At 37.1% G+C, this 26,784-nt stretch overlaps 10 protein-coding genes across 12 annotated transcripts; 2 read left to right on the forward strand and 8 right to left on the reverse strand.

Annotated features, from left to right (window-relative positions):
* Nucleotides 1–38: 38 nt before the first annotated feature.
* On the reverse strand, nucleotides 39–443 carry LOC17883581. Its single transcript, XM_006289796.2, has one exon. It carries the CDS (start codon nucleotides 441–443, stop codon nucleotides 39–41), a length of 405 nt encoding a protein of 134 aa, XP_006289858.2.
* A 314-nt stretch (nucleotides 444–757) lies between these two features.
* On the reverse strand, nucleotides 758–3,156 carry LOC17881251 (putative clathrin assembly protein At4g02650). The gene is made up of 3 exons (XM_006286706.2): nucleotides 2,351–3,156; nucleotides 1,355–2,215; nucleotides 758–1,226 (listed from the first exon to the last, which is right to left on the reverse strand). Exons 1-3 carry the CDS (start codon nucleotides 3,015–3,017, stop codon nucleotides 928–930), a joined length of 1,827 nt encoding a protein of 608 aa, XP_006286768.1. The 5' UTR covers nucleotides 3,018–3,156; the 3' UTR covers nucleotides 758–927.
* A 186-nt stretch (nucleotides 3,157–3,342) lies between these two features.
* On the reverse strand, nucleotides 3,343–5,660 carry LOC17883525 (basic leucine zipper 10). Of its 2 annotated transcripts, none has more exons than XM_023780085.1 (7): nucleotides 5,191–5,660; nucleotides 5,002–5,083; nucleotides 4,481–4,649; nucleotides 4,311–4,386; nucleotides 4,106–4,231; nucleotides 3,658–4,013; nucleotides 3,343–3,554 (listed from the first exon to the last, which is right to left on the reverse strand). In XM_023780085.1, exons 1-7 carry the CDS (start codon nucleotides 5,602–5,604, stop codon nucleotides 3,533–3,535), a joined length of 1,245 nt encoding a protein of 414 aa, XP_023635853.1. In that variant the 5' UTR covers nucleotides 5,605–5,660; the 3' UTR covers nucleotides 3,343–3,532. The 2 variants fall into 2 exon arrangements, with proteins under 2 accessions (XP_023635853.1, XP_006286506.1); XM_006286444.2 differs by having other exon boundaries at nucleotides 4,481–4,667; nucleotides 5,191–5,659.
* A 433-nt stretch (nucleotides 5,661–6,093) lies between these two features.
* LOC17881775 (probable disease resistance protein At1g15890) lies at nucleotides 6,094–7,379 on the reverse strand (the record flags this gene model as incomplete). Its single annotated transcript, XM_023780373.1, is given in 5 exon segments — nucleotides 6,094–6,195; nucleotides 6,197–6,308; nucleotides 6,310–6,923; nucleotides 6,925–7,214; nucleotides 7,217–7,379. Coding segments are annotated over 5 exon segments (1,281 nt in total), but the record flags the coding sequence as incomplete, so codon positions are not given.
* A 932-nt stretch (nucleotides 7,380–8,311) lies between these two features.
* On the reverse strand, nucleotides 8,312–9,959 carry LOC17882194 (probable serine/threonine-protein kinase At1g01540). The gene has a single exon (XM_006287517.2). It carries the CDS (start codon nucleotides 9,872–9,874, stop codon nucleotides 8,372–8,374), a length of 1,503 nt encoding a protein of 500 aa, XP_006287579.1. The 5' UTR covers nucleotides 9,875–9,959; the 3' UTR covers nucleotides 8,312–8,371.
* Nucleotides 9,960–10,191: 232 nt separating this feature from the next.
* LOC17883046 (V-type proton ATPase subunit F) lies at nucleotides 10,192–12,233 on the forward strand. Its single transcript, XM_006288831.2, has 5 exons — nucleotides 10,192–10,290; nucleotides 10,424–10,498; nucleotides 11,107–11,188; nucleotides 11,458–11,540; nucleotides 11,919–12,233. Exons 2-5 carry the CDS (start codon nucleotides 10,436–10,438, stop codon nucleotides 12,075–12,077), a joined length of 387 nt encoding a protein of 128 aa, XP_006288893.1. The 5' UTR covers nucleotides 10,192–10,290; nucleotides 10,424–10,435; the 3' UTR covers nucleotides 12,078–12,233.
* LOC17884150 (tryptophan synthase alpha chain) lies at nucleotides 12,186–13,905 on the reverse strand. The gene is made up of 8 exons (XM_006288356.2): nucleotides 13,769–13,905; nucleotides 13,512–13,658; nucleotides 13,377–13,442; nucleotides 13,139–13,247; nucleotides 12,916–12,992; nucleotides 12,743–12,820; nucleotides 12,502–12,639; nucleotides 12,186–12,421 (listed from the first exon to the last, which is right to left on the reverse strand). The coding sequence occupies exons 1-8, from the start codon at nucleotides 13,847–13,849 to the stop codon at nucleotides 12,284–12,286; spliced, it is 834 nt and encodes a 277-aa protein (XP_006288418.1). The 5' UTR covers nucleotides 13,850–13,905; the 3' UTR covers nucleotides 12,186–12,283.
* Nucleotides 13,906–14,050: 145 nt separating this feature from the next.
* On the reverse strand, nucleotides 14,051–17,580 carry LOC17882713 (MLO-like protein 1). 2 transcript variants are annotated; one of them, XM_023781520.1, is made up of 13 exons: nucleotides 17,503–17,580; nucleotides 17,207–17,408; nucleotides 16,501–16,754; nucleotides 16,275–16,391; nucleotides 16,109–16,169; nucleotides 15,890–15,987; nucleotides 15,721–15,795; nucleotides 15,490–15,628; nucleotides 15,342–15,382; nucleotides 15,029–15,238; nucleotides 14,885–14,952; nucleotides 14,714–14,774; nucleotides 14,051–14,628 (listed from the first exon to the last, which is right to left on the reverse strand). In XM_023781520.1, the coding sequence occupies exons 2-13, from the start codon at nucleotides 17,385–17,387 to the stop codon at nucleotides 14,341–14,343; spliced, it is 1,593 nt and encodes a 530-aa protein (XP_023637288.1). In that variant the 5' UTR covers nucleotides 17,388–17,408; nucleotides 17,503–17,580; the 3' UTR covers nucleotides 14,051–14,340. The 2 variants fall into 2 exon arrangements, with proteins under 2 accessions (XP_023637288.1, XP_023637289.1); XM_023781521.1 differs by having other exon boundaries at nucleotides 17,207–17,395; nucleotides 17,503–17,562.
* A 2,101-nt stretch (nucleotides 17,581–19,681) lies between these two features.
* Nucleotides 19,682–22,597, forward strand: LOC17884549 (transcription factor UNE12). Its single transcript, XM_023781277.1, has 6 exons — nucleotides 19,682–20,234; nucleotides 20,668–20,790; nucleotides 20,965–21,030; nucleotides 21,131–21,196; nucleotides 21,860–21,940; nucleotides 22,027–22,597. Exons 1-6 carry the CDS (start codon nucleotides 19,872–19,874, stop codon nucleotides 22,258–22,260), a joined length of 933 nt encoding a protein of 310 aa, XP_023637045.1. The 5' UTR covers nucleotides 19,682–19,871; the 3' UTR covers nucleotides 22,261–22,597.
* Nucleotides 22,598–23,887: 1,290 nt separating this feature from the next.
* LOC17882494 (NADH dehydrogenase [ubiquinone] flavoprotein 2, mitochondrial) lies at nucleotides 23,888–26,757 on the reverse strand. The gene is made up of 10 exons (XM_006288446.2): nucleotides 26,581–26,757; nucleotides 26,464–26,496; nucleotides 26,293–26,358; nucleotides 25,408–25,524; nucleotides 25,135–25,212; nucleotides 24,940–25,045; nucleotides 24,799–24,845; nucleotides 24,597–24,674; nucleotides 24,418–24,483; nucleotides 23,888–24,252 (listed from the first exon to the last, which is right to left on the reverse strand). Exons 1-10 carry the CDS (start codon nucleotides 26,647–26,649, stop codon nucleotides 24,145–24,147), a joined length of 768 nt encoding a protein of 255 aa, XP_006288508.1. The 5' UTR covers nucleotides 26,650–26,757; the 3' UTR covers nucleotides 23,888–24,144.
* Nucleotides 26,758–26,784: the final 27 nt, after the last annotated feature.

Genomic DNA, 26,784 nt, shown 5'->3' on the forward strand with positions numbered 1-26,784 from the left:
GTGGTTTCTTAACTTTTGAATGCCAATCCCAGAACATATCAAGGAAGAGGACAAGATAAATTAGACACGAGCTTCGAACCTCCCAACCACTTGTCCATAACATACTCCTTCACTTTCTTCTCATCATTTCCAAACACATTGCACATGGCCTTCACATAGTGAGATGGTAATTTTCCTGTTATCCTCACATAGAACATGACAGCACGAGCCATGTCTCTGCAAAAAGTGTCCCTAAGAGAGTCGAACATTGGCGTCTTGGGTTCTAGTGAAGACTTTGGAGCTTGCGACCTGTCGATGTTTCTTCGTATGCAAGTTTCCTCAGGGTTAAAAGCAGAGATGGCCTGGAAGGTCACAAAGAAGACGACGACGACGATGCTCATGGAAGGCTTCATTGCTTTTGGCTTCTCTTGATGTTTCTGTGAAGATACAAAGTGCATAGACATATATATATAGAGAGAATGAGAGACTTGAAACTTGTTTCGCATTAAAAAATTCAGTTTACGAAGTCAAAATTGAGGGGCTTTAAATGTTTGTTAACATTAGAAAATTGGGGGGTTTCATATGTTTCGTCAGTTTTACTCATCAGTTTGGTTTATAACATAGTTTCATAGGTTTTGTTCACCAATTTCAAAACTATATTACAGTTTAGACATTGTCATTTATAATTTTTGTTGTAGAATATTTTTAGATTGTTAAAAGTCGTATGATTATAGTTAACATAAATAAAAAAGACCCGAAGATAATGAAAGAAGATATTAAGGCACATCATATTTATGTTTCTTTTCTTTCTTCAACTCTTACAAGTTTACAAAGTAAAATGGATCAGAAGAGAGTTTACAATGTTAAGAGGAACAACCAAAAAAATATATACCTTTCCTTCAAGCTCTTCAATGGTGAATTGTTGTTGTTTTGTTTGTTTATAGAATTTCAATATCGAGGTGTGTAAGAATAAGGTCCCATGGAGTATGGATGTTGATAATGTTGTTGTTGTTGTTGGTTTTGTCCAAAATTCATGTGACCTTGTCTTCCATTTCTGTTATATTGATCCCACATTATTTGTTCTTCCATTAACAATCTTTGTTTTTTCTCCATATCATTCATTTGCACGTACGGTGGTGGAGCCACCTCTAGCGACGCCGCGAATGGGTCCATCATTACCGGACTTTTACTTCCGATTCTGTTACCGTTGGTTGTTGGTGGCGGTGCTGGCAATGCTAACATTGAGGCTGCATCACCATTTTAGTTCAAAAACAATCCAGTTAAACCACATTAACCTAAAAATAATGTGTGCCATTTCACTCTTTCAACTAAGATAAATTGAAAAAAGGATTTGTCGTTATAAATCTGTTTTTACCTGCTGGTCTTCCTGCAGAACCAAAAGCCACACTACTTGCACTTCCACTACTTCCGTAAGCTGTAGATGCTTTAACCGCAGCATTAACCGTGCCATACTGATACATTCCATCAAGCAACAAACTATCAAATCCTCCTCCAAGCTCACTCTTTTGACCTGACAATCTTGTTGCCGATTTCACCAGTGCAGTCTCCCAATCTGTCGAATCATCGTTAAACGCTTCCCACCCTGGTCCAGACACGCTTTCAGTCGCAACCGCTCCATCGAACAACGCTAAAGCCAAACTATCACCAATCGAACCTGCCATTTCACCTGCTTCATCCGTTAAATCCAGCAAATTACCCTCTTGGTCTTGTCTTGAAGCCACTTCCTCAAAATCTCTCTTTGTTTCCATTTTTTCTTCTTCGTTTTCTTCCTCTTCTTCTTCGTGTTTCGGTGCTGGTAAAGCTTTAATGGAGTTTAAATCTTCATGAGTTTCGGTTGTTTCCTCTGTTTTTTTCTCCGATTTGTTAGACTTTTTTGATGATGATTTTATTGTTTGTGCAGCTAAAGCTGATTTATCTTTTATAAACTCGTCCATGAGATCAAGTTTCTTCTGTGTGATCTTTTCCAATTCTGGATACTCTGAAGATCTTGCAACTCCCATGTTCTTACACCATCCGTAAAAGGGATCTAACTCGTCGAATTGTTTAGAAACTCGACAGAAGATATCATAGACTTTGATCGAATCATGAATGTCTAGTTCCATGAATCGATCTATTAATACTCCCATTATCTCAGTGATGTTATAGTATATCTGAAAACTCTCTTTTACTATTGGATACAAAGCCACAATCACCACTCTGTTGTTCTTCGCAGTACCTGTTGCAAAAACCTAACTTATTAACCAAGCTAAGTCCAAAGTAGGAAATACGTGGATTTCAAGGAAAGAGATGATGATGGAGAGGCCTGGATCTCATTTCTAATTGTAAGTAGTTGTTGTTAATCAATTATTACCTGTGGGACGACAAGCTAAGAACCGATCAAGAAGCTGTTGTAAGTGTTGTACTCTAATGAAGATTTTCTCTGTTTTCATCTCTGTGACGGGTTTAGACTTAACAACAATAGCTCTTGACCGAAGATCGGTACAGGTTTCTCGACGATCATCTTCGTCACCGGAATCACCATCACCGCCGTGTTTCCCTTTCTTTCCTTGCATCCGGAAATCAAGCCGCTCGTCCAAATACAAAGCATAAGTCCGAACAAAAGCAGAGTAATCCCACGAATGAGACAGACTCGCGTCTCTGAAATCAGACATGTTAAGCAATCTCGTTCCTCTTCTTGTTGCGAAGAAGATCTCTTGCTCGTAGGCTCGATCGCCGTCTGTTAACAGCCTTTGGATCAAAATCAAGGTTTTGAGAGCAACCGACCAGTTCTTGGTCTTGTTGAGTCGTCTCGCGAGAGTTACCACACAAGCGCTTACATAATTACGTGAGTAAGACATTAGGCTTAAGATCTCTCTGATGTATTTCTCCTCCGCTGGATGTTCGTCGTGCCGCGTAGCTTTCACGACGGCTACTTCGAGTTCCGTTAAAGAGCTGCTTCGACCTCCGACTTTGGCTAATCCTACGCTTGTTTGATCTTTCACGGCTCCAATGGCGCGTTTCAGTTTACTGGAACCCATTTCGACCAAACGTACACCGTAAATACAGAGGAAGAGAGATACGGAGGAGAAAATAAGGGAAGAACGACGCCTTTTTTTAATTTCTTTTACTAGTTTGTCGTCGTCGTCGTCGTCTCGTTTTCTCCTCTGTTTCTTTTTGTTTTTGTCTTTCTGAACAAAAAAGCAAATGTGGTTGCTTGATCGATCTACCACGGAGATCGCCGAGGTTGTCGGAATTAAATGGCAGGAGGAAATTTAGAAAAGGCATGTGGGATATGATTTGACCTTTCTTTTCTCTTTTTTTTCTAATTGGATAAAAACAGATCTCCACTCTGTTATTAAGCTATAAATAGAAACACGATTCTTTCTTATTAAGAATCTTAGTAATGTTATAAGACATGATGAGTACATGACTGTTGTATATAAGCCATGAGACTGTATTTTTCACAAAATGTTTTCTCATGGATCATAGCTTATAACACTTACAAATTACAAATGCAGAGGCATTAATAGTGTGAAATCCGCTTCTCGTTTCATCAGTCCACGCATTTTTTCGGCCTGTAAAATGAGCGGAAAAAGGGGAAAGAGGAATCTGATATGTATAAAAATGTTTTTAAATTGTTCAATGGTCTTGAAAAAAAGAGCCACTGTTTTAGCTTACCATGCTGAATCGTTCTGAGGTTCAGTAGTCCAGCCGTAAGTGTTGCCGTTTGGAGCAACATGGTGATTTTGCCCATTTCTTATTCTCTGCAACGGCAAGTTGGCTTGGGAGTTCAAGGACGGAGGGGGAACAAAATTGTTTCCCAGTCTTGGAGGTAGAATGTTTGGGATCCCGACGTTTGGATTTGACATATGATTAAGGTTTGAGTGTGGTTGAAAAGCTGGATTATTGCTAGAAGAATCCATCCTGTTGTTACCAGTTACTGGCATTCTGTTGTTGTTATGTCCACTAGATCTCCCGAGAAGCATCGGATTCATTCCTGTTACTCTCTTTACGGTTTCTTCAGCCATTTTCACCTTAACATAACACGAAAATTTACTATAATCATACCCAAAATATAAGGGTGCTTCAGAAAAAGGAGAGGGGAAGACTGTTGGAGTCTTCTTACCTTAGCTCTTAATGTCTCAATGTCAGCTTTTAGTATTCTATTCCCAACAGCAGCTTCATCATACTTGTGATTCATGTTGCTCAGTTGCTTTAGAAGAGATGAATGTTCACCCTTTAGGTCATTAACCTACCACATTAGAAATCAGTACTCATTAGTATTATTTGACAGAAAGAAAATAAGGTGTCGAGAGGATATGATGCAAAACCTGTGTTTCGAGATCACTTGTTTGCTCCTGCTTTCTCCTTCTAGATCGCCTAGCTGACTCTCGATTTGAGAGCATCCTACAAATATTAAAGGAAGAACAAGGCTCTAAAACTGTATCACTGTAAAGGTAAGCTTTAAACGACAAGAACTATGGAGAAAAAGAATCATTACCTTCTAGATTTCTTTACATCCTCTGGATTCAAGGAACCAGTGGTTTCATTCTCTTCATCAAGGTCATCATCATCAGAATAATCTCTTGAAGATCCACTAGTGACTTGCTTCATTGGTACACCAGATTTTTTCAGCTCAGCTGGTAAGGAAGAAGTAACACCAATTTTTCCTGGGGCCACCAAAGAACCTACCACCATTAAACTTACAATGTGAAAGCCTCAAAGAGATATCTGAAAGATAAAAAGGGCTTCTGTTCAAAAGAAATTTTGAGCTAGCCACAAGAATCCACCTCAATCCCAATCTTATTGGTGGTTTAGAAAGTCACAAAAGATTAAAACTTGACTAATAAAATTAGGCGCATCATCCAACAACAACAAAGGTTACCATGTCCCATTTCGAAAGCACAATTTCCTTAACTAGGCATTAGAATTAACAAACACAGAACACGTTCATAACAGAGACACGAATCTACATGTAATCTTCGATCACAAGAACTATAAGAAAGATAACAAGGAATTTACCTTGAGTTAGAGGATTGGATTGAGCTGGTTGAAGTTGAGTTTCTGGAGAACTAGTCGAATCTTCAGGCTTGACAGACCCAACCTACGGAGAGAACGAGTATTAGAAGCTTGAGATTCAGATTAACAAACACACAAATTACACACGTAATAAACTAAAAAAAGAGGGTAACAGAAGATTAGCAAACAAACCCTAAGAGCAACAACAGTAGCGCACTCAGTCTCAAGCTTGTTCTTGAGAACACGACGGTAATCATCAGAATCAACAACCACCGTCGTAGGAGGAGGAGGAGCAGCACAATCCCAATTCCCCGAATCGCGATCGCGAAATCGACTATCGTCCTCGAAATCATTCTGTCCAGAAACAGAAGGAAGAGACTGAGCCGAAGAAACACCGACGATGGCGTTGTTGTTTCCAAGTGGCTCAGAGCTCACCGCGGAAGAAGAAATCGAAATCTCTTCGAGAAACATCTCGAAAGTCCATTCCGGTTGACTCTGGCTGACTTCAGCCGACGTAGGGTTCTTGGCTGAGTCGGGATTAAGAGGAATCGGAGGTGTTTCCCAGAAAGGATCGGAGAAATCGTCAATGGAGAAGATACTGTTCATCGCTCTCTCTCTCTCTCTCTCTCTCTCTCTTTGGTTCACTTTCTGATTCTTCTTTCTTTTGGTCGGTTCTTTTGCCTATTTGCATTTAGGTCCACCCACAAAAAAGAATATTCTCTCTTTTTCTAAAATACGTACAAAAAACAAAAACAACATATATATATTTCTCTTTCTCGTTCAAAAAAAATATATATATCTATATATTTTTTTTGATATATATGGTATCTTTAATTTCTTTTACATATTCTGATTTTTGAATAGTGTTATAATATTATTATTCGTATAACGACCACTAATGTTTCCATGAAAAAGGTAACTTTTATTTGCCAACATTTTTATTTGATTATTCATCAAAATTTGATTTATTCAGTTGACTAGTGGTGGTGTGATATAAAACATGGAAACTAACGTAAACCATTAGATTGTATATTTTACTCTATTAAAAATGTAACATATGAAAATCTTTAGTCACAAAAAAAATACCATGAAAATTCAAACACAATTCATCAATAAATGTGCACGAACTAATGAACCAATGATATCATGGCCTTGGTAGTTAGCTACATCTTTATCTCCATTTCCATCTATAAATCCCTTGGCATATCCAATGTTCTATCAACTCCTCCTTCACAATTTCAGAATCTTCCGGAAACAAAGAACAGTACAGGAAGCAAGATTTGACTTTTTCATCCTTCAAACCATCATAACTCCATGCCTGGATAGTGGAGGCTAGAAGAATTCAGCACATCAACCGCATGATGCCATTCTTGTATAGTCTCTTTACATGACATAGCTTTGCCAATGACACTGAGAGCAAGTGGCAAGCCACAACATTTTTCAGCAACTTTTCCAGCAAGTGCAGGAATATCATTATGGCTCTTTAACGTGATTTCTCCAACTTTCCTTTGGCACAAGTCCCAAGCTTCATTTGGAGACAAACACTTAACTTCCATTGTCTCACCAACCTCCATGTCGTTGCAAAATTCTTTAGAGCGAGTGGTGACAAGTATCTTGGATCCATTTCTTTGAGTTCGAGGTGGAACTCCTATTTTGTTCAAATCTACTTTGCTCCATATATTATCCAATAACAACACAAGTTTCTTTCTGTTGAGGATATTGTATATGTAAGAGGCTTTCTCCATTTCGGTTTTTTGTGTACATTCCTTGTCGAGGACTAGTCTTACCAATATCTGCTCTTGGATGACCTCGTTTTGCAAATCTTTGGAGACCACAACCCAAATCACAATATCAAATCCACTCACCACTTCAAGGAACTTGTTGTTAATACGAGCCAATAGAGTGGTTTTGCCTACTCCCCCCATTACCATAAACACCCAAAGTTCTGCTTCCATCTCTCATGAGGTGGTTCCATACGCTTTCGACAGTTGTATCCAAACCAACCGTGGTTTGGATATGCTTCTCCTTCACCTTAGGTACAGAAAATTTCTCTGCCACCAATTTCTCTGCTATCAATTTCTTGGCTAACTTTTTACCATAATCACAGCTTGATATGAGATTTTGGGAACAGTATCCGCAGAGACACAATCTTCTGGTTTGATCTGATCTAGCCTTAAGCAGATCATTGACTTGGGAGGCAACATTTTCTACCCTTGGACTTGAGCAAGCCGCTGCAAACCTCTGTCTTCCTCTAAGACAACTCTTCTTAACAGATCATCTCGTTTGGCCTCGAGTTCTTGCATAGTGTTCTCCAGAGCCTCGAGATTTCCTTCCATCATGAGAATGTAATTTTGATCACCAAATAAGCAGCCACAAGCATGATTCAACAATTAATCGCATGATATTTGAAATGCTACACAGTTTCCCATCCTGCTAAAAAAATTCTAGAAAAGCAAGTAATGTTTACTTTTAGGGAGACCAGGAGGAATAAGCATAAAGTCAATGTTTTCCTCAACTATCATGAAAGAAAAGGTCAGACAGCAACTATATTTAAGTCAATGTTTCGTTCAGATGTCATTAATTTGCATTATTGCCCATTAAAATGAAGATAACACATCTATCAGTTTGAGCATGAGGACTACTGGACTAATTATAGCTGCTTGAAATTGGGTTTTGTTTTAGAACTCTCCCTTCATCTCTCTCGCTCTCGCTAAGCTCTCTTTGTCCACCTACGAAAGTATATTCTCTATTTTCTACGTACGTCCAAAATTTAAACATGTTTTGTTTTACATTTATATTTAATTTCTTTACATATTCTGATTTTTAATAGTTTTTACAATACTAATATTCGTATAACGTCAACCATGAAATGGAATATTTTTCATAGCTACCATTCTTATTTGATTAATAATTCATCAAATTTTGATTTATTCAACTGACTAGTGGTGATACAACAAGTAAATTGATATAAACCTTGGACTATATATTTAATTCACAATAAGTAACATACGCAAATCTTAGTCACAAAAGAAAATCATGAAATTCTCTCTACTGTATTTCTTTTGTTTGTAAACATAGATCAAAAGACAGTATAAATGCCACCAAAATTAAAGCAGAACAAACAAATCACTATGTTATATTACAGTAGATAGATGCTAATCACCAATAACACAACTCACTATTTACTACTTATACTATATTACAAATTTACAACCGACCAAACCTAAAGAAAACAACAACAAAAATCCATATATTGTAGATATTTGTTTCCAACCCACATTTTTAATTATTGCAAAATTACAAAAATCTACACACATACACACAAAACTTCTAAATACAGTTTACAAAATTATTATGCCAAAGCATCTCTCTTTTACTGACTTTCCTTCTTCTCCAAAGCTAATTGGTCATTGTTGATCAGAGCAGAATCACCACTCTCATCGGCTGATTCATTCACAACTGTCTTCCTCCGCGGTGACCTTTCTGGTTCTACACCTCCTCCTCCACTGGAGTTTCTTCGATCATCTTTAGAGTTTAAGTCCTCTGCTTCAAGCATGTGAATGATATGACCCATCTTTGGTCTCTTCTGAGCATTAGGATCAACACATCTTAACGCTACCAAAAGGGTACGCTTTAATGACCTCAACGACGGTTTCTCAATCATCCTCGGATCCAAAACCCCTTCTGCTTCTCGATTCGTGACCATTCTCTTCAACCATTCCACAAGATTCACTTCTCCTGGAGCCCGGCTGTAATCCACGGGACTCCTCCCTGAAATGATCTCCATAACCAGAACACCAAAGCTATATATATCGCTCCTCTCATTCAACATCCCGGTACTCGCGTATTCAGGAGCCACATATCCAAACGTACCCATCACACGAGTAGTCACATAGCTCATCTCTGAACCCAAGAGCTTAGCTAGGCCAAAGTCGGAAACTTTCGAGTTCCATTGCTTGTCAAGCAAGATATTACTCGATTTGATATCGCGGTGAACAACCTTAGGCTCTAGACCTTCGTGTAAATACATCAACCCTTTAGCTGTTCCAAGAACAATGTTCATTCTAATTTCCCAAGTAAGAGGACTCTTAAATCCCAAACCACCACCATGAAGCCACTGTTCTAAATTCCCATTATCAACATATTCGTAAACTAACATCCTATGAGCTCCTTCAACGCAATAACCAAGCAATCTCACCAGATTCTTGTGTCTCACTCGTCCTATAGCTTCAACTTCAACTTTGAATTCTCTCTCAGCTTGTCCTTTGTTGTTGAGCAGATTCTTTATAGCCACCATTGATTTGTCCTCAAGAACACCTCTATACACAATCCCATACCCTCCTTGTCCGATCACATTCTCGTCGGCGAATCCATTAGTAGAAACCTCAAGCTCTCTCAACGTATACCAATGCCCCCAACCTAAATGAGAAACCTCAGGACCCGACGACATGAGTAAACCCTGATCACCCGACCCGGACCCAGACCCGGAACCAGTCCAACCACCTCTTTCCGGGTAAGAAATCCGATGATCTTTTCCAATTTCGATGTGGATTTTGGTATCGTCTTCTCTTTGTTTAGTCACAGCTTGGTCTGTCTCCGGAGTTGGGTCGGGATGAGTCGGTGGTCGAGACGGGTCGACCCGAATCTCTTGAATCTCCTTAGAAACAACGGGAACAATCGTATGGTTTGACTTAGAAGAAGAAGAGTCAAGAGACTTGTCCTTGTTGCTTCGTCGGTAAATAAACCAGAGAGAGATGAGAACGAGTAAAAGAACGATCGCGGCTCCAACGCAAACGCCGAGAACGACCCATAAACGCAAACCAAATATAGAAGTGTGTCTCGACAGCTGATTGTTGAGAGAGTGAGAATCCGCCATTGCAGCTCCACTCACTCTTCTCCCTCTCCTTCTCCTTCTTCTTCTTCTAGATTTTTTTGCTTTTGCTCTGCTTCACATATAATAATAATATCACAGGAGGTTTCTCTGAAATAGAGACAAAAGAGAGGTATGGTAAAAGACAACTTTACCCTCGAAGAGGCAAGCTGGCTTTGATGGGACTTGCCTCATATCATGGTTTTATTTTACACTTTTGCCACTTTTACTGTTAATTGTGAAAGGATCAATTATTAAAGGAGGGTTAGTATTGTTATTAAGAGTAGAAGTGAGGGGTAATATAGTCAATTGAATCGTGGTCTGACTTCAAGTTTTTTTTGCGCGTGGTGTCTCTGTGGTAGTGATTTACAAATCTATCTATCAAATCAAATCGAAAAAACGAGAAGAACAGAGAAAATTAGGTAATGAGTGAAAATCTCGGAGCTTTTTCTCCGTATTCAATCTAAGATCAGGGATTGAATTAGGTTTTGTACTCAATTTTCGATAATTGTCTTCGCTGGATTGATTGATTTTGTTTCTGGGTTTTGTGTGTAGTTGAATCGCAATATGGCTGGGAGAGCTCCGATCCCTGCTCGCAACTCTGCCCTCATTGCAATGATCGCCGATGAGGTAAACTCGTTACCGAAAAAATCTCATCTTTTGATTGTTTAGAATAATGTTGGTTTTCTTATTTAATTTAGGATCGTACTGTGTTGAGTTTTGAATTTCTGAGATTTGATCTGAACTAAATCAATGCGTTGTTGTGGGTACACGGATTTGTGTTGTCTGTAAATTGCTTGACTTTGTATTTGTTATGTGAAAATTCGTAATCTTTTTGGTAGTAGTGAACCCTAGATTAGCTTTTTCCTAAGTTTTGTTTTTCTCTTGATTTCGGATCAGACCAGATCTGATATCGCTGAATGTTGAATTCATCTGATGCACGAATCAGGAAACTAAGGAGTAAAAATCTTCTTTAAACTCTTCGTAAAAACTGCATCATGATCACTGAATAGCAAGGGATTTAGGTTTTCTGTGTTAATTCCAACTGTTCTGGCATAAGAATTGGATTTTCTCAATTGTATTCCATCAGAAAGGCTTAGTCTTTTCTCTTATTTCTGACTTAGCTTGCAAGTTCCTCCTTGTTATCAATTAGTGGCAGAGTTGTTTGAAACTATCCGTTGTTGATAACCCTTTTCTAATCTCCAACGTCTCTTACTTGGCTAAAATTTTGTGTACAGGACACTGTAGTTGGATTTTTGATGGCTGGAGTTGGTAATGTTGACATAAGGAGGAAGACAAATTACCTCATCGTGGATTCAAGTATGTTTTTGAACTCATCATAAGGATCTTTAGGAAAGATAATGTTTTCAATCATGAATCAAATTATGTCAGGTAGCTCAAAGTGGTATGTATCCCTTTGATAAATTCGAGTTAGTGGAAGGAAGTTTTGCATCAACTCAAGTTTTTAATGTGGTCTTGTTAGGAGATAACTTTCCTAACTTCTATATCTGTAGAATTGTATAATCTTACCCTCTAGTCTTCTGAATAATTGATTTTTCCTTTCTTTCAATCTTATTTTTGTCTTTTAGAGACAACTGTGAGACAAATTGAGGATGCTTTCAAGGAATTCTCTGCAAGGGATGATATCGCTATCATTCTTTTAAGCCAATATGTAAGTGCTTTCTTCCAAGTCCAGTATACTTGTACTTGCTACTCATCTTAACTGCTGTGTCTGTGATGTGTTATTTTAGTCCTTATCAAAGAATTCATGACTTGTACTTCTCCACTTTATTGAGCCCCTTGTGTTTACTGCCATTAATTACTATATCCCTTGCCTGCATGCACCCTTTTAATCATGGATCAAGGTCACCATCATATAGGGTAGTTTTGCTATCTTTCTCCCAGCAATTAGTATATCATTGTATCAAATGTGTGAAGAAACATAAGATGAGGCCACTTTGCACCAGGCCTTCGAGACATATAATATTCATGAGCTTGAATGACATAGGCTCTATTTTTATGTGCTATACTAATTTATTCATGCTTGTAGATTGCCAATATGATCCGGTTCTTGGTGGACAGCTACAACAAGCCAGTTCCTGCAATCTTGGAGATCCCTTCCAAGGACCATCCCTATGATCCTGCTCATGATTCAGTTCTTTCCCGTGTCAAGTACCTCTTCTCTGCAGAATCCGTGTCACAGCGTTAAACATATACGTTCTGCCTTCTTGTTGAGCCTATATCATTTGTTTGCTTTTGTTATTCTTGTATTTCTCTTTCCGCAACCAAAAAATTCACAATAATGTAAAACTCTTGATTTTTATTTGGAGATGGATGTTATAATATTAAGAATCAATGGTGGTCTCATCTGGTTCTTTGCATTCAATAAAGAGAAAATCATTGTGTATTCAAGAATCAAGAAACCAGAGCAGACTTTAAGGATTTAGTGAAGACTTCTAGCTCCTTTAATCCTTTCTCAGATGATTCAGACTCACCCAAGATCTTAACCATCGCGCTACCAACAATGACGCCGTCTGCTCCCCATTCAGCAACCTGTAATGCCAAACAAACCACGCCAGATTAGCAAATCTTATTGCCGAGATATTGGTAATGCAGTGTATGCGCAGCCCAACCTGTTTCACATGCTCAGGTTTTGATATGCCAAATCCAACTGCGACCGGTTTGCTTGTTGCCTCTTTGATTTGTTGTAGAAGAGATTGGACTTGTTCGTTAACAGACTCTCTTGTACCAGTAACTCCTACTGAACTTACCTAAAAAGACCTCGATTATAACATTCAATTCATGCATAAAGAACACGAATTTATTATACACATCATGTACTGATCTAAGGAATCGTTGAACTGTGATCCTTACAAGATAGATAAACCCTTCAGATGCTTCAACAATGGCGGTCATTCGATGTTTCGGGGTTGTGGGTGTTGTGAGCAGTACCTTGAGGAAAACATTGTATATAAGGTAAAGGGACGAAAACAGCTTGCTATGAAATATGCTGTCTGTTAATTGACAGCTAGAGGAAAATATCATACTAGTTCAATCTGCTGCTTCCGAGCTTCACTCCGCAGAGTCTCAGTCTCCTCCAGCGGCACATCAGGAACAAGAAGGCCTATAAAGAGACACCATGTTATGTAACAAATTGTTAATGTAAAGAAGACAGGAACCACAATAAATGGAAGCAGATGGTGTCAAAATTGAGCCCTGAAACAGCATAAGCATTTTTACTCAGGAGAAAATTTGAAAATGTTAATGTACCATGAACTCCAGCCTCTTTTATAATAGTCATATAGTTCTCTACTCCCCGCCTCAGGATCGGATTGTAATACGTAAACAAGGCAATTGGACAAGATAACTGAGGGATAACCTGAGAAAATTTTGGAACAATTTTAAGAAATCTAAAACCAAGTGTATCAAATTCACTATTGAGAGTTCTGGTTGCATCATCTAAAAAACTACAAAGGCTACAAGAGGTAGTACACAAAACCAGACGCACCTCTTTAAGCATAGTGATAATGGAGTTAAAGTTGGTTCCTTTAAGTAACGAACGTCTCGCAGCAGCCTAAGCCAAGAACGACAAGGTTTAAATATCTCGAATAAGATTGAATTTTGCTGCTTTTGTAGATCGAACCTGGATTGCTGGACCATCAGCCAATGGATCAGAGTAAGGAACACCGAGTTCGATAATGTCCGAGCCACACGAATCAAGCACTTTAAGAGCTTTTGCTGTAGTGGAAAGATCTGGATCACCAGCTGTGATATATGGAATCAGAGCCACCTGCAAAAAAAGTTGTATTCAACAACAATCGAAAAGAGTTTGTAGAACAAAAGAGTTGTGGAGGGGGAGTCAAAATCGAAACTTTGGGGATTTGAAGAGAGTTTGCTTACTTTGCCTTGTGTCTTTAACCTAGCGAAAGTCTCTGATAGACCAACCGTGGTGGTGGCGGGAGGGTTCTGGAGAAGATCCATTGACGAGCTTTAGAATTCGAAGAAGAAGATCAAAGTAGCGACTGTAGCGCGAGTAGTGTGGCTTTGACTCACTCTGCATAAGTTAGAATCGAAATGTCAAACCCAATTCCGGTTTTAATCATTTGAACCGAACAAAAATAAACCGATCTGAAAATCAAACTGAAGATCCGGTTTCAGACAAATCATTTTGGATTTACACTGTAAAAGAATACTGTAATATTTGGATTTCCAATTCCATTGATATCTAAATTCATAACCCAAATACCAAAATAATTAAACTGTCTGGAACTCAAACCAACATCTAGGTTGAGCATCCCTAACTACAATGTTCCAAATAATACAATATACAAACATATTCAGTTCCCAATTCCAATCCCAATGTAGTCAACTTTGTAACAAGACAAAAAAAAAAATCATGTCACACTATAACTTATGTATAACAACAAAACCGGCCCTTGATGATCGTCTTTAGGAAAACATCATCTCTCCGCTCAATTGTTATGATCAGGTGTAATCTCGTTGTTCTTGTCCCCTGCTGCGTTGTTTCTTAATCTGCTTAGCTGAATCCCTGCAAAGCCTGCACCAGGACCAGCAGCGGGAGCAGAACCAGCACTAGGAGCAGAGCCAGCATCAGGACCAGGACCAGCCTGGGAGTCTCCTTCGCTTCCATTACTAGCTGCAGTTTTTAGGTCTCTCTTTTGCTTCACTTTCTGTGCCCAACCAACAAGACCGACCTGCACATTCTCCTCAAATATAGCTTTCTTGAAGCTACTTCCCATCTGTTGTAACATAAGACGAGGGTCGATTTTTCAGATATTCAAAAAACAGACTTCTGCAGCTTTTTCCAAGAAACTAGCTTTTTACCTGTGAGACAATGGCGTAAAGAGGCAGTGTACTGTAACTGCAAAGCACTTGAATGAAGACCCTAAATATAAGAAGAAATATATATTGGTATACAAAGATTTATTAACTAACTGAATCAAATCAACAGTGTATGAAAGAAAGAAGAAAAAAACATTGAATATTTTCGCTTACCCGATAACCAATCTTGGAACAATGTATCTCACCTGTCCCATAATGCAAGAGTCGAAGCCGTATGTAACCTAGAATATAGTTATTAGTCTTAACCATTATAAGTGAACCTTGGAGTTTCATTTTTTATTAAAGAACTTGACTTACCCAAATCCAAAAGAAAAATGCAATCTCGAAAGCATTTTGGAAAAGGATAAAATGGATCAAGTAGAGCACAATTTGTGGTTTGCTGAACCAGAAGTGCTCATCAGAGGGTTTCACCACTAAGTCTCCTTCAATGGCTATATGTTTCTCTGCAACTTCGTGAGCTAACTGTGAAATCACATGCTCCAACTTTGTTCCCACAGCAAGAAGCAGCTTTGAAATTTCAAAAATATAGGTAACAAAAATAAGTTTAACTAAAAGGAGATATCAGCACAATCTGAGAAAATGAAAATGGCGAAATAAACAATTGACTCACAATAAAGGGAATGAATGCAATCCAGAAATATGTGTGCCATCCTGCAAGATACAGAAGTGTAGTTTCGATATAAAAAGGACTCCAATGTATATTTGAGAAAGGGCAAAACACTTTTTTCATTTAGATCAAAACTAGTTCTGAAGCATACCATTAACATTTAGCAGCAAGAAGATGACGACGAAGATCCAAAGATACCAACTAATACCAACAACTTGTTTGAAATCATCCTCCAGAGCACGCATCATATACTTGTGGAAATTAAGCTTGGGATTTCCCTTACAATGTGTCTGTACAAAAACCAGATAGATATTAGTCTAAGTGATCAAAGCAACTTTTTTCATTACCAATTTTCAACTCTTGAAAATAATCAAGACTTTACCGTAATGAAACCAAGACGTAAAGTCACATAATCTGATTTCGTCACAGATCCATAGAATTGCTTGAAAAAGGATAGCTGTTATGTAAACAACATATTCTCAACATTGGCTGGTGTTACAAAGGAAAAATAACATAAATAAAACAAGCAATGTGATATGAAAACACCATACCGTCCATCCGAGAATGACTGAGTCTTTACCAATACCAAGAAAATGCTCTTTAATAAAAGCATGGTTGTGTACATGGGTCACCCTTTTTTTCCTAAGAGCTGCAAAAGGCACAGCAAATAACCAAACAATACGTACAAGATTCTGCTAGCATCTTCATAAATTTTGTATATATATCATTTGATATATCTGATGAACTGAATAACTTGTGCAATGTAGTACCAGTTTCAGGGTCAAATTTCTCGTCTGCAATCATATCCTCCCATTTCTTCCATTGGTGGATCTGCATTTATATAGAAAACATGAATAAACCACGGTTCCACACCCGCAAAGTTTTGCATAAACTGAGAAATGAATGTAAGAAAACTTCTATGTGGGTAATGCTCACCCTGGTGCTTCCAAAAATGACTGTAAGAACACAGAAAGTCACATGGGATATGGCGAGAACGAAGATGAAGATATGCAGATGGTGCAATGCCTCAACCGAAAGTAATGGTACTTTATGCTGAAAACAAGAAGGCGAGGAGTAAGAAGTGATTCAACCAAATAATTAGCAAGAGAAACACCTAAAAGAATATAAGGAGTCTCCAAAGGTATTTTATATTATAGTTTACCTTTTGGGTACAATAACCCGCTTGTGCAGCAGCATGTTCAGCAAGTAGACGCCTCGTGGTTCCAACAATAGGTAAGAAACTCTGAAAATGTTCTTTTGCTGTAACGTTTTTATGTCCACTCTCCTCAGCTTCTGCTCTTGAATGAAGTGAACATGGAAGCATATGCATAAGCACATCTTCTTTCACACATAATTTGGAAATGAGTCCTTGGAATACCGTCAGTAACAGCGATATGAACCCTAACAACATCAGTTCTGCAATTCCCAAAGTGATATTATCAAAGAGCCAAACATTTACGCTAAAGCAACACTACACAACAGAAGTATTAAAGCTGCTTATACTCTGACACAATCACATCTCACTTAAGCTATATGAAACAAATTGGCCCAATATTAATAACATCAACTCTGCATTTGTCATAGATCAATAAATTTGAACCAAAGCGAAACAAAAAAGAAGTTAAAGAGTAAAACTTTAAAGACTCAACCTAGGTACAAATCTGACATAGGCAGAACATTAAGAACCAAAATTGAGGAACAATATCAAGGGGAGGATCTAATCACTGTTCCCAGAAGAGAAGCACTCGAAAAGAACCGTGGAACCCACTCTCACAAAGAACACCACTCAAAAGAAAAGAATAAAAAAAGAAAAAAGATAGGATTTTTGATTTTGCTCTGTAGTAGTTGTAGTTGTAGTTGTTGGGTACCTTCTTTAACCTTTTGAAGAGCTTCGTAAAGGGGTTTTTGCTTCTTCTTCTTAAGAACAGTACCGAAATAGTGAAGCAAACGCTCAACGGCAAGAGAAATGGCGACGATGACAGTACAAACTCCGGCGACAACCCACGTCGGTGTGAATTCAAGCGACATCCCTTCTCCTCCGTGACCCATTTTTCTCCCTACAAAATCTCTCTGTAATGAAATAAAATAAAAAAGGAAGAGAATTTTAAATCTGAGAACAACAAAAATGAATCGGACAAAGGAAGAGTCTTTCTTTCTTATATACCACACTGGAATGTCGGGTCGGGACGAAGAAGAGAAGATGAATGAATGAGTGAGAGACAGATTTTTCTGTGTTTTTATATTTTCTTATTTTGTTGATTTGTCAACATAATAAGAAAAAAGAAATACTCATAAAGGTGATAAGATTAATTATAATGGATTAATGGTAATTAATCTTTAGGTTCTTTCTTCTTGATTGTACAATTAATAACCATTTTTAGAAATTTTAGTTATAATCTCCTTTTTTTTTATATAAAACACAGTGCGGCAAATTAGGAAACGCGTTTTTTCACTTTCCAGTTTCTCCACATTATTCGTTTCAGTTCTATTCCGTTTGCAATTTAAAGCATTCACTCATAATTATTAAGTTTAACTTATGTATTAAAAGTCACATATTCGAATATTCCCTTCTTTCTTATAGTTTCGTCACTAAAGCTTCCAATTCCATGTTCACATATCCTAATTTTGCTTTTTTTATAGATACATATGATGATGATTATGTAAAGAAAATTACAGAGAGTTTAAGATTCCACACATAAGATTAGATTAGAGAGAGAGAGAGCAGTCGCTGTCAATTATTTTATATTTTGCATGTGGGTCAACTGTATAGTCAGACTCATCTCATTTGTCTATTGAGTGTTGTGGTTTTGAAAATCGAAAATGTACGTCAAGGGATTACTAATATAGTAATTTGATATAAAGTTGAAGGTGACATTGTTGGACAAGTTGTTTGCAAAAGTTACGAGTCTATTGACAATTTCAACCGATACAATGAGGGACATCTTTGGTCTTTGCATATACGTAGATCAAATGTATATTAAAAATATCGATAACTACCAATCATTTATAACACCATAAGAAATAAATAAACAAACGAAAATTATTGTTTGATAGGAGAATGATTGAATGCAATACATGACATGAGATTTACACTTCTTTACAAAGCTCCTCACCACTTTTTGTCGAATTTGTTGCTTGGAAAACTTTTAATTACTTGTAAATATATTTTCCTTTGCTTAGAGGGTTTCCAAAGTACCATTACATTTCTTTCATACGTTTTTTTTTTAATATATGTGTTATCGAGTACCACGTACTTCGTAGTAGCTAAAAGACTCCATTACCGAATTTCAAACAAACTTGACTAGCTCGAAAAAACCGGATAGATTCACATCTACAACATAATTATTAGAAAGACAAATGATCAACAATAATAACAACATATATACGAGATAAATGAGATGCAGTTTTCTTTAGGATATAACATAATATAGAGATTTTAATGTTTAGTTTAGGGAACAAAGTCAGGGAAAGTGAAGAGTACTTTTATACCACACTCAAATGCATGGTCGTCAAAGAAAAGAAGATGAAATGAGTGAAAGTCATCTGAGCTATCTCATCAATCGTGTAGCTAGCTGGTGGCATTGCTCCAACTTCAGCATATAGATGAAATAATGCTCTTGCAAATCCGATTTCTTCACCAACATTTGAAAACGTTTAACACTAGTGGAACAAGGTATTCTAGTCTATGCGTGTTAAAACATTGTAAACCTGATCAAATTCTTAAAAACTAATTAACAACACAACTTAGTCACCATCAAAAACAAAAAAGCAAAAGAAACAATACTCCCATAAATTTTCCAAACATTGGTAGAGACAATAAAAAAATGAAGCTTTCCTTGTATCAGCCCTCACCCGAGGAAGGAGAAAAAACAATATCGTGGTCATATACATGGCATTAGGTGGCTACTTATCTGGTTGAGTCGACTTATACCAACAATTTCAGTTTGAATTGCAGCAACAAACATAAAGTTTTTCTTTTCGTTTTCCAATGCAGGCCATGCGTGTATTCACTCATAAACTTACCAAAAAGTTTGGTCTTATATCAGAGACATGCTCCAAAAGCTTTGCTTTCTAAACTGGTTTTTGCAATGAGTAAGTTGTAACTTCTGCTATTACTACATTTAAAAGGCCCAGCTTGAATTTGAAGGCCTACCTAAATTTAGAAGATATATAAAAGAAGGCCCAATTATGATAAAATTCAGCCCATTAGTTTTTGTTTCTGGAAGGCAAATAAGGAAATGGCAAATACGAAATACTCTGAAAAAGTAAGGTCCTTTACTGAAAAAGATAATTTTTATAAACAGAGCATAAAGTTTTCACTTTTCTTCTGCTCCTTTCTCGTCTCTATCTTCTTCGTCCTCATTCGTTTTAAAGCATCAAAATTTTCATCAAACCAAAAAAAAAAAAAGGACATTGAAATCTGTGTAGCTTTCGCATGTAAATCTCTCCTTGAAGGTTTACAACTTGCTTATCGTAACTCACACTGACTCGTCCGAGTCAAAGTCTCTGTTTTTTTTTTGTTTAACTCAAACCATGGCTGGTAACAACCCTCACGAGAACCTTTCTGACCAAACTCCTTCTGATGATTTCTTCGAGCAAATCCTCGGTCTTCCTAACTTCTCAGCCTCAGCTGGAGCTGGTTTATCTGGAGTTGACGGCGGATTAGGTGGCGGAGCACCGCCGATGATGTTGCAGTTGGGTTCTGGGGACGAAGGAAGTCATATGGGTGGCTTAGGAGGAAGTGGGCCAACTGGGTTTCACAATCAGATGTTTCCTCTGGGGTTAAGTCTTGATCAAGGGAAAGGACCTGGCTTTCTCAGACCTGAAGGTGGACATGGAAGTGGGAAACGATTCTCAGATGATGTTGTTGATAATCGATGTTCTTCTATGAAACCTGTAAGTTTAACTTCTTGATTTGCTAGGATTTGAGGGTTCAAAGTGATCATTTTTGGTAACTTTTGTTTTTGTTTTTTGATTTATGTGGCAAGTAAAAAGCCAATCTTTTTACATATGGACTTTGACTTATTTGCATTGGGTGCTTCTTTTTGAGCTCAAGAATTGTTGAAACTAACGTATTTTGTTTGTTTTGTATAACCTAATATCAAAGATTTATACTACACAGCTCTTGTTGCTCTATGAACAACTTCGTACTAGTTCATGTAGCTGTGCTGATCTTGTCATCTAACTTGATTTATCCGTCGTTACTCTGTTGTACAAACAATCAGTTAGTTTGAATGATTTTGTGCTAATAAGTGCTTTCCTTTACAACTTTTGAAGTGAATTCTTGGGCAAATGGTTTTAATTTTTTTTTTTTTGTGTTGTTTGGAAGGTTTTCCACGGGCAGCCAATGCAACAGCCAGCTCCATCGGCGCCACATCAGCCTACCTCAATCCGTCCTAGGGTTCGAGCTAGGCGTGGTCAGGCTACTGATCCACATAGCATCGCTGAGCGGGTAAACTTCAGAATACTCTTTTGTAGTTACCTGTGATATACATGTTGGTGGCGAGTTGTTGATCGTGAATATATGTAGACTAAATTGTTTCTGAGTAGGAAGATGGTATCATCGTGTAGTGATTTCTTGGTTTTATGGAGGGATAAGCTGAAAGTTTTTTTTACTTTTTCGCAGCTACGTAGAGAAAGAATAGCAGAACGGATCAGGGCACTGCAGGAGCTTGTACCTACTGTGAACAAGGTCAGTATCTTTCTCCCGGACCTGTGCGAGATCATTTCTCATTTCTGTGGAGTTCTAGAAGGTTTTTAACACTTTATGTTTCTCCCGTCTTCATTTGCAGACCGATAGAGCTGCGATGATCGATGAGATTGTCGATTATGTCAAGTTTCTCAGGCTCCAAGTTAAGGTATATAACCAGTCTAAGATTCATATGTGAAATTTTTTGTATTATTCCCTATGCAATATCTTAAATCTGATTGTTCATATCATAAGATTAGTGATCTAAAAATTATATCTTTCAAATTCTCTAGATGGATCTCTGGTCTAACTTTTGGTCCCACCATCACCTACCCTTCAACCAAATTTCAATCTGATTAGATCAGTTTTTTAATGTAGGAGAGAATAAACAAGTCCTAAATGCTTTTGCTTTCTTTGGCATTTAGTCTTTATTTCACTTTTTGTTTTGTCATAGGGAGGCTAATCACAGTTTAGGATTATAATACCATATTCAAACATTAACTGTACAATCATCATGATCACATTATATTTGATCACATTATGCTTCTTATATGAAAAATGCAGTCGGTTACTTAAAGCTCTCGCAAGCGAAAAAAAGAAAGCTGCTTTACTTAAAAAGATAATGGAGACACTAAAGAAACATAATGCAATGATGGGTTTTTGATAAGATAGTACATCCTTTTTGTTTTAAAAATAAAATGTGTTTCTTGTGAAATCTTCCATGCTCATTTTTAAAAGTAAAGCTTTTTTTTTCTTTATCTATAATTTTCAATGTGGGATAAAGCTTATCTCTTTGAAATGATATATATCTCTCTTTGGTCAACTTTGGTAGGTTTTGAGCATGAGCCGACTTGGTGGAGCTGGTGCGGTTGCTCCACTTGTTACTGATATGCCTCTTTCATCATCAGTTGAGGTAAAAACTTTTTAAAGAAAGAAAAGAGAAAAGGTCAAAACTTTAGTAATGGGGTTCTCATTCAACGTTCTTTTGTCAAAAACTAGGATGAAACGGGTGACGGTGGAAGAGCTCCGCAACCCGCGTGGGAGAAATGGTCTAACGATGGGACCGAACGTCAAGTGGCTAAATTGATGGAAGAAAATGTTGGAGCGGCCATGCAGCTTCTTCAGTCAAAGGCTCTTTGTATGATGCCTATCTCATTGGCAATGGCGATTTACCATTCTCAGCCTCCGGATACATCTTCAGTGGTGAAGCCTGAGACAAATCCTCCACAGTAGGATTTGTGCAAAAAAAAAATGAGTTTGTACAGCAATCCAACGGTCCAACATGGCATTTGCTTCTGCTCTAATGACTATGGTTTTCTTGTCCCGCTCTCACACCCACTTGTTTCGTCTGATGGAAAGGTAAAAACCAACAAAGTGAAAAAGGCTTTGTAGATGGAATCAATGTAGGATTTGCAGTAGAGGGAAACAAATTGTCAAAAAGCTCACTTGATTAAAATATTGGAGATTGTTATCATTTTACCTTTATTTTTTAGGTGGACTTTGATGAAAGCAACTTTTTTGTTTTCAAGATTTTTAGTGGGATGTTGAAGAATGAGCTTGAAGGCGACTATTATTATTATTTACTAGTAGTGGTAGTGGGAAGTTGCGGGACCTTTGTTTAGTTTTGTACAATTTGAAAATAAAAAAATATATAATAAGTATTAAGTACCAGGGGCGGATCTAGAAAATTTGTTCAATGGGGGCAAAAATATAATAAAAAAAAACTATCAAATACTAAATTATAAAAGACATAAAATTGTCATGTAAAAACTTTAAAACATCTTACAAAACCACTCAGACGCTCATTTAACAATTGAAACCTTTTTACCACATTTTCATTTGTGACAGATTCAAATAATTAAAAACAAAAAAACATGTTATTGATTAAAAATTTAGAAAATTTTGAATTTATAGACTTATATTTTAAAATTTATTAATTTTAAATTTTTGAATTATGTAACAAACTTTCATAAAAGCTTAACCATAGAATAAACATATAAACAATTATCACTGCAAAAACTAATATAGTCATGTATAACATAAAAACCTATATAATGTTTTCCAGGAAACATAGTTATAAGCTTGAACTGATTAAATAAAATTAACTGACTAAAAAATAATGCTTATATAATAGAAACGATTGTAAAAAAAGCAGGAAAATAAACTCACAAATTGACAGTTGTTGATTTGTTGTCACACAAAGAAACCAAAGGACTAAAGAAGAAGAAAATAACAAAAAAATTAGGTTTAGATTAATAAATCTTTAATTTATATATTAATATATATTTTTTTGGTACATGGGTTAATGGGCTTTCCAAGAAAAGGATGAAAATTAATTTTTTTTGGTGGAGACAAATTTTGTTTTCTAATAATATTTAATAATTTTTTAATAATTTTTTTTTTTTTTTTTTTCTGGTGGCAGCTGCCCCCACCACCTTGGCTGTGGGTCCGCCCCTGTTAAGTACTAGTAATTTTGTCATCTCTTGTATTCTTATTTGTTTTGTATGAATTTGGAGTAACATAATAATAAGATAATATTATTAGTGTTCTATAACCAACTTTTTTTTTCCTAACACTGTAAACATTGAAATTTTTTTTGGAAAAGAAACAGACCATGTGAGTTTTTACTTTTAAATGTAGGATTTCAATATCGAAATCTCAAATGATAAAAAGTATTTACATTTTGGACCATGATATATAGTAGTCAAGCTCACATTTTTTTTATAAAATCTTTGCTAAGGAATGGAGAGATCAATTTAGGAAATTGTTTATAATTTTGTTAGCTTCAGCCTAGAAGAATTAAAGGAATTGATATGATTTTTTCTGCTATAACACAAAATTTGCCATTCTGCCAATTAAATTTTCTTGAAAAGTTTGGAAATTCTTGGCTTTTAAAGTAACACATACAAGTCTTTATTACAATTTCACATAATCTTTGGAAGTGATATAATAAGAGAAGAGAATGACTTTGGTAATTTGTTTAAATTGGGTCTAAATTCCAAAACCAAGAAAGACTACAAACAGTATGCAAACTCAATTTGAAGCTACAGGCGTCAAACATCGCTGTAGCCTTTGCGTTATTGAACCACATAAAACTGCGGTAGAACAGAACTTTGCTTAGCATGCATCGAGATCACGGAACTGCGGTGGCTTAGGCTCCCCAAGCAGTGTCGTATTTCCTCCTTCTGGTCCACACTTGATCCTCTTTGGGTTCTGAGTTCCATGCTGAGAAGAAAAAAAAAATTAACATTATGAGAAGTTGGATTTTGAAATTGGCTTAGAGGGTATTGGGCATTCCTTAAGATTGTTTTACCCAATCAACACAATGCTATAGCACGAGAAGAACATCAGGAAAGTATCTGAATGCAATGGGCAAGGTTAATGACTTACCGGTGGCTTTTCTCCTTTTCTCAGCTTTTCAACGATCTCTACGACTTTCTCTGGTGTAACATCTTCCTGGGTATTGTAGCATAAGACAGTGTAAATACGATTTTACTCTTTGCGCCCTAAATCACATTATAAATAAACTGCGGGAGAAAAGAAAAGTTATTCGATGAGATTTGACATACGAAATAGTTATATGTATATCCCTCTGATCCATTGGAATAGTCGGCCACAGTGATCATGGGTGCATTAACACAACATCCCTGTAACAAAACCAAACACATGAGATGTATATTGTACCTTTTCATGCAAAAGTATTAATCTTGGTGATTGTTCTGCATCTATTTACAATTTACAAAAAGTAGAAAAGTGATGCGAAATCTATACCATGCATTCCATCTCTCCAACAGAAAACAAACCATCTTTTGTGACTTCTGGAAAGACATAATACCAGATATCGTTAAGACTGAACATCATCATATGCTTTTGTTATCTTTTGTTAATCAAAGGTTGCTAATAGAACAATACCACCGCGTTTCACTCCCAAATGGTCTAGCAAAGCTGATTCGATGTCACGTGAACCACGGATCATGCAAGGTGTTGTGCCACAAACTAGAAGGTGATACTTTCCAACCTATAAGAGCATATGAACAATGATTATGCACTATCTGCATTGACTAGCACAGTAGAGACTTGAGTTTATGGGTGGTAAGTTGTTCTTACCTTTGCCCTGTTGAACATTGAGTAAAATGTTGCAACCTCATAAACACGGATAGGAGCAACTTCTATAACTTTAGCAACCTGCAGAATTTTGTTGTATTGGTTATGCCTGGTAGATTTCAATGGATGTTGTATTCCAAAAAAAGAACTTAAGAATTACTGAAAATTAAGAGCCAAAATCAAACAAAAGCGGAAAGTGATCATTTCAAATTCTCACTTCACAATTTCTTCCATTTAGTAAGGGAAAATCTGTAATATACTGAAACGAAAACATACTGCATTCATTGCGGAAACAGGGAGCCAGCCTCCATGTTGCTGTTGTGCAAGATCTAGGAGCGGAATAACTGCAGACTGCTTGTAATTCGTTGGATAGTAAGAGAGTATCTCCTTAACCTACACAGTTTGGACAGAATATTATAGTTCCAGAAAGCCTGGATGGGGAAACATATATCACTTTTAATTGCACAATTACTGCAGCCAGACATGAAAGATACAGTAAACTGGAACCAAATGCACAAGCATGTATTAGTAGTTTAATTCAATTAAACCGGTTAACTAAATTTTCTGTCGCACACGCAGATTCGGAATCCGTTGGCCATTTGGGTGTAACACTTTCAGTCTCCCTAAACTAAGTTAACCAATAGCCAATTCTAATGTACGAACATATTATAAACAATCGAACATGTTAGAAAATCCCAGCTTTTGCCGTTCAAGTATCTTTTTTAGGAATGCTAAATCACAGGATCATGATGCCTAATTTGAAGCCAATGACTATGTTACTTGGGACTTGGGATCAAACAAACCATTCCTTAAATCCCAGCAAAACATTTCAGAAACTCTTTTGGCCCTCTGTAGAAAGATAATGTAAGTCACAAACACACCCACCGAGCAAGGACAAAACAAATTTGAAGCTGATTATACTCTGGGATGTATAATTAGTAGGCAATGAGAGCTAAAGACTAATACATTTTCTTGTAACAGTATAATCAGTTTCCACCATTACTGTTCATCACAAAATTCACTCGACTAAGGCAACAATATACATCATCACCAAAGGAGTTGGTATCCGAATTGACCTCTACTGGATAAAATCCCTAATTCGTTCAACACACTGTAAAATTTTCATCATTATCACAACAAGAAACGATTTGATTGACTGACCTTAGATTTGTTTGCCTCTGAGAACTCCCATGGAAGATCGGGTTTGTTATCAGGAGAATCGAGGTGCTAAAGTAAACAAAACAACAACAACAAAATCAAATACCAGTTTTAATTTCAAATCAAATTAAGATAAAATTGAAGCAAATATCAATGAGAATATCCAGCACTTACGTAGTTTAAGGCTGTTGACAAGCTACGAGACGCCTGTAAGATAGAAATGCCCAAACGGAGAATGAGATCGGGAAATGCCGGAGAAAAAGCGAGAGGAAGCAAGAAATTAGTGAATACCTGAGAGGTTGGTTGACGGAAAACTTGACGGATCTCGAGAAGACGCTTGGCAGCGAGTCTAGCCAGCATTTTTGACAACGTAGGGGGGCGGGGGAGAGACGCACACGAAGCTCTTTTTTGATCTGAGAGAGAAGAGAAAAGAAGAAGGAACTAGACTCGGGTATCTCACCACCTGGCGCAGGATTGACCACAGGCACTTTGGGC

Source organism: Capsella rubella, unplaced genomic scaffold (genome assembly GCF_000375325.1).
Source record: "Capsella rubella cultivar Monte Gargano unplaced genomic scaffold, Caprub1_0 scaffold_6, whole genome shotgun sequence".
Taxonomy (NCBI): Eukaryota; Viridiplantae; Streptophyta; class Magnoliopsida; order Brassicales; family Brassicaceae; genus Capsella; species Capsella rubella.

What these genes read in the sequence shown, in the direction of transcription:
- LOC17882494 (XM_006288446.2), bottom strand. Translation starts at nt 26,649, where the DNA reads ATGCTGGCTAGACTCGCTGCCAAGCGTCTTCTCGAGATCCGTCAAGTT. An exon ending in TGTCAACAGCCTTAAACTAC is followed by an intron (nt 26,359 to 26,463) that starts GTAAGTGCTGGA and finishes TGTTTACTTTAG; the next exon opens with CACCTCGATTCTCCTGATAA. An exon ending in GATATACATATAACTATTTC is followed by an intron (nt 24,484 to 24,596) that starts GTATGTCAAATC and finishes TACAATACCCAG; the next exon opens with GAAGATGTTACACCAGAGAA.
- LOC17882194 (XM_006287517.2), bottom strand. Translation starts at nt 9,874, where the DNA reads ATGGCGGATTCTCACTCTCTCAACAATCAGCTGTCGAGACACACTTCT.
- LOC17883046 (XM_006288831.2), top strand. Translation starts at nt 10,436, where the DNA reads ATGGCTGGGAGAGCTCCGATCCCTGCTCGCAACTCTGCCCTCATTGCA. An exon ending in TTGCAATGATCGCCGATGAG is followed by an intron (nt 10,499 to 11,106) that starts GTAAACTCGTTA and finishes TTTTGTGTACAG; the next exon opens with GACACTGTAGTTGGATTTTT. An exon ending in TCATTCTTTTAAGCCAATAT is followed by an intron (nt 11,541 to 11,918) that starts GTAAGTGCTTTC and finishes TCATGCTTGTAG; the next exon opens with ATTGCCAATATGATCCGGTT.
- LOC17884549 (XM_023781277.1), top strand. Translation starts at nt 19,872, where the DNA reads ATGGCTGGTAACAACCCTCACGAGAACCTTTCTGACCAAACTCCTTCT. An exon ending in CACATAGCATCGCTGAGCGG is followed by an intron (nt 20,791 to 20,964) that starts GTAAACTTCAGA and finishes ACTTTTTCGCAG; the next exon opens with CTACGTAGAGAAAGAATAGC. An exon ending in CTCTTTCATCATCAGTTGAG is followed by an intron (nt 21,941 to 22,026) that starts GTAAAAACTTTT and finishes GTCAAAAACTAG; the next exon opens with GATGAAACGGGTGACGGTGG.
- LOC17881251 (XM_006286706.2), bottom strand. Translation starts at nt 3,017, where the DNA reads ATGGGTTCCAGTAAACTGAAACGCGCCATTGGAGCCGTGAAAGATCAA. An exon ending in CTTAGCTTGTCGTCCCACAG is followed by an intron (nt 2,216 to 2,350) that starts GTAATAATTGAT and finishes TTTTTGCAACAG; the next exon opens with GTACTGCGAAGAACAACAGA. An exon ending in TTCTGCAGGAAGACCAGCAG is followed by an intron (nt 1,227 to 1,354) that starts GTAAAAACAGAT and finishes ATGGTGATGCAG; the next exon opens with CCTCAATGTTAGCATTGCCA.
- LOC17883525 (XM_006286444.2), bottom strand. Translation starts at nt 5,604, where the DNA reads ATGAACAGTATCTTCTCCATTGACGATTTCTCCGATCCTTTCTGGGAA. An exon ending in GATGTAAAGAAATCTAGAAG is followed by an intron (nt 4,387 to 4,480) that starts GTAATGATTCTT and finishes TAATATTTGTAG; the next exon opens with GATGCTCTCAAATCGAGAGT. An exon ending in CAAGTGATCTCGAAACACAG is followed by an intron (nt 4,232 to 4,310) that starts GTTTTGCATCAT and finishes CTAATGTGGTAG; the next exon opens with GTTAATGACCTAAAGGGTGA.
- LOC17882713 (XM_023781520.1), bottom strand. Translation starts at nt 17,387, where the DNA reads ATGGGTCACGGAGGAGAAGGGATGTCGCTTGAATTCACACCGACGTGG. An exon ending in TCTTCAAAAGGTTAAAGAAG is followed by an intron (nt 16,755 to 17,206) that starts GTACCCAACAAC and finishes TGGGAATTGCAG; the next exon opens with AACTGATGTTGTTAGGGTTC. An exon ending in TTTACGCCATTGTCTCACAG is followed by an intron (nt 14,629 to 14,713) that starts GTAAAAAGCTAG and finishes ATGTTACAACAG; the next exon opens with ATGGGAAGTAGCTTCAAGAA.
- LOC17884150 (XM_006288356.2), bottom strand. Translation starts at nt 13,849, where the DNA reads ATGGATCTTCTCCAGAACCCTCCCGCCACCACCACGGTTGGTCTATCA. An exon ending in GGTTAAAGACACAAGGCAAA is followed by an intron (nt 13,659 to 13,768) that starts GTAAGCAAACTC and finishes CTTTTTTTGCAG; the next exon opens with GTGGCTCTGATTCCATATAT. An exon ending in AACCTGAGCATGTGAAACAG is followed by an intron (nt 12,422 to 12,501) that starts GTTGGGCTGCGC and finishes TTGGCATTACAG; the next exon opens with GTTGCTGAATGGGGAGCAGA.
- LOC17883581 (XM_006289796.2), bottom strand. Translation starts at nt 443, where the DNA reads ATGTCTATGCACTTTGTATCTTCACAGAAACATCAAGAGAAGCCAAAA.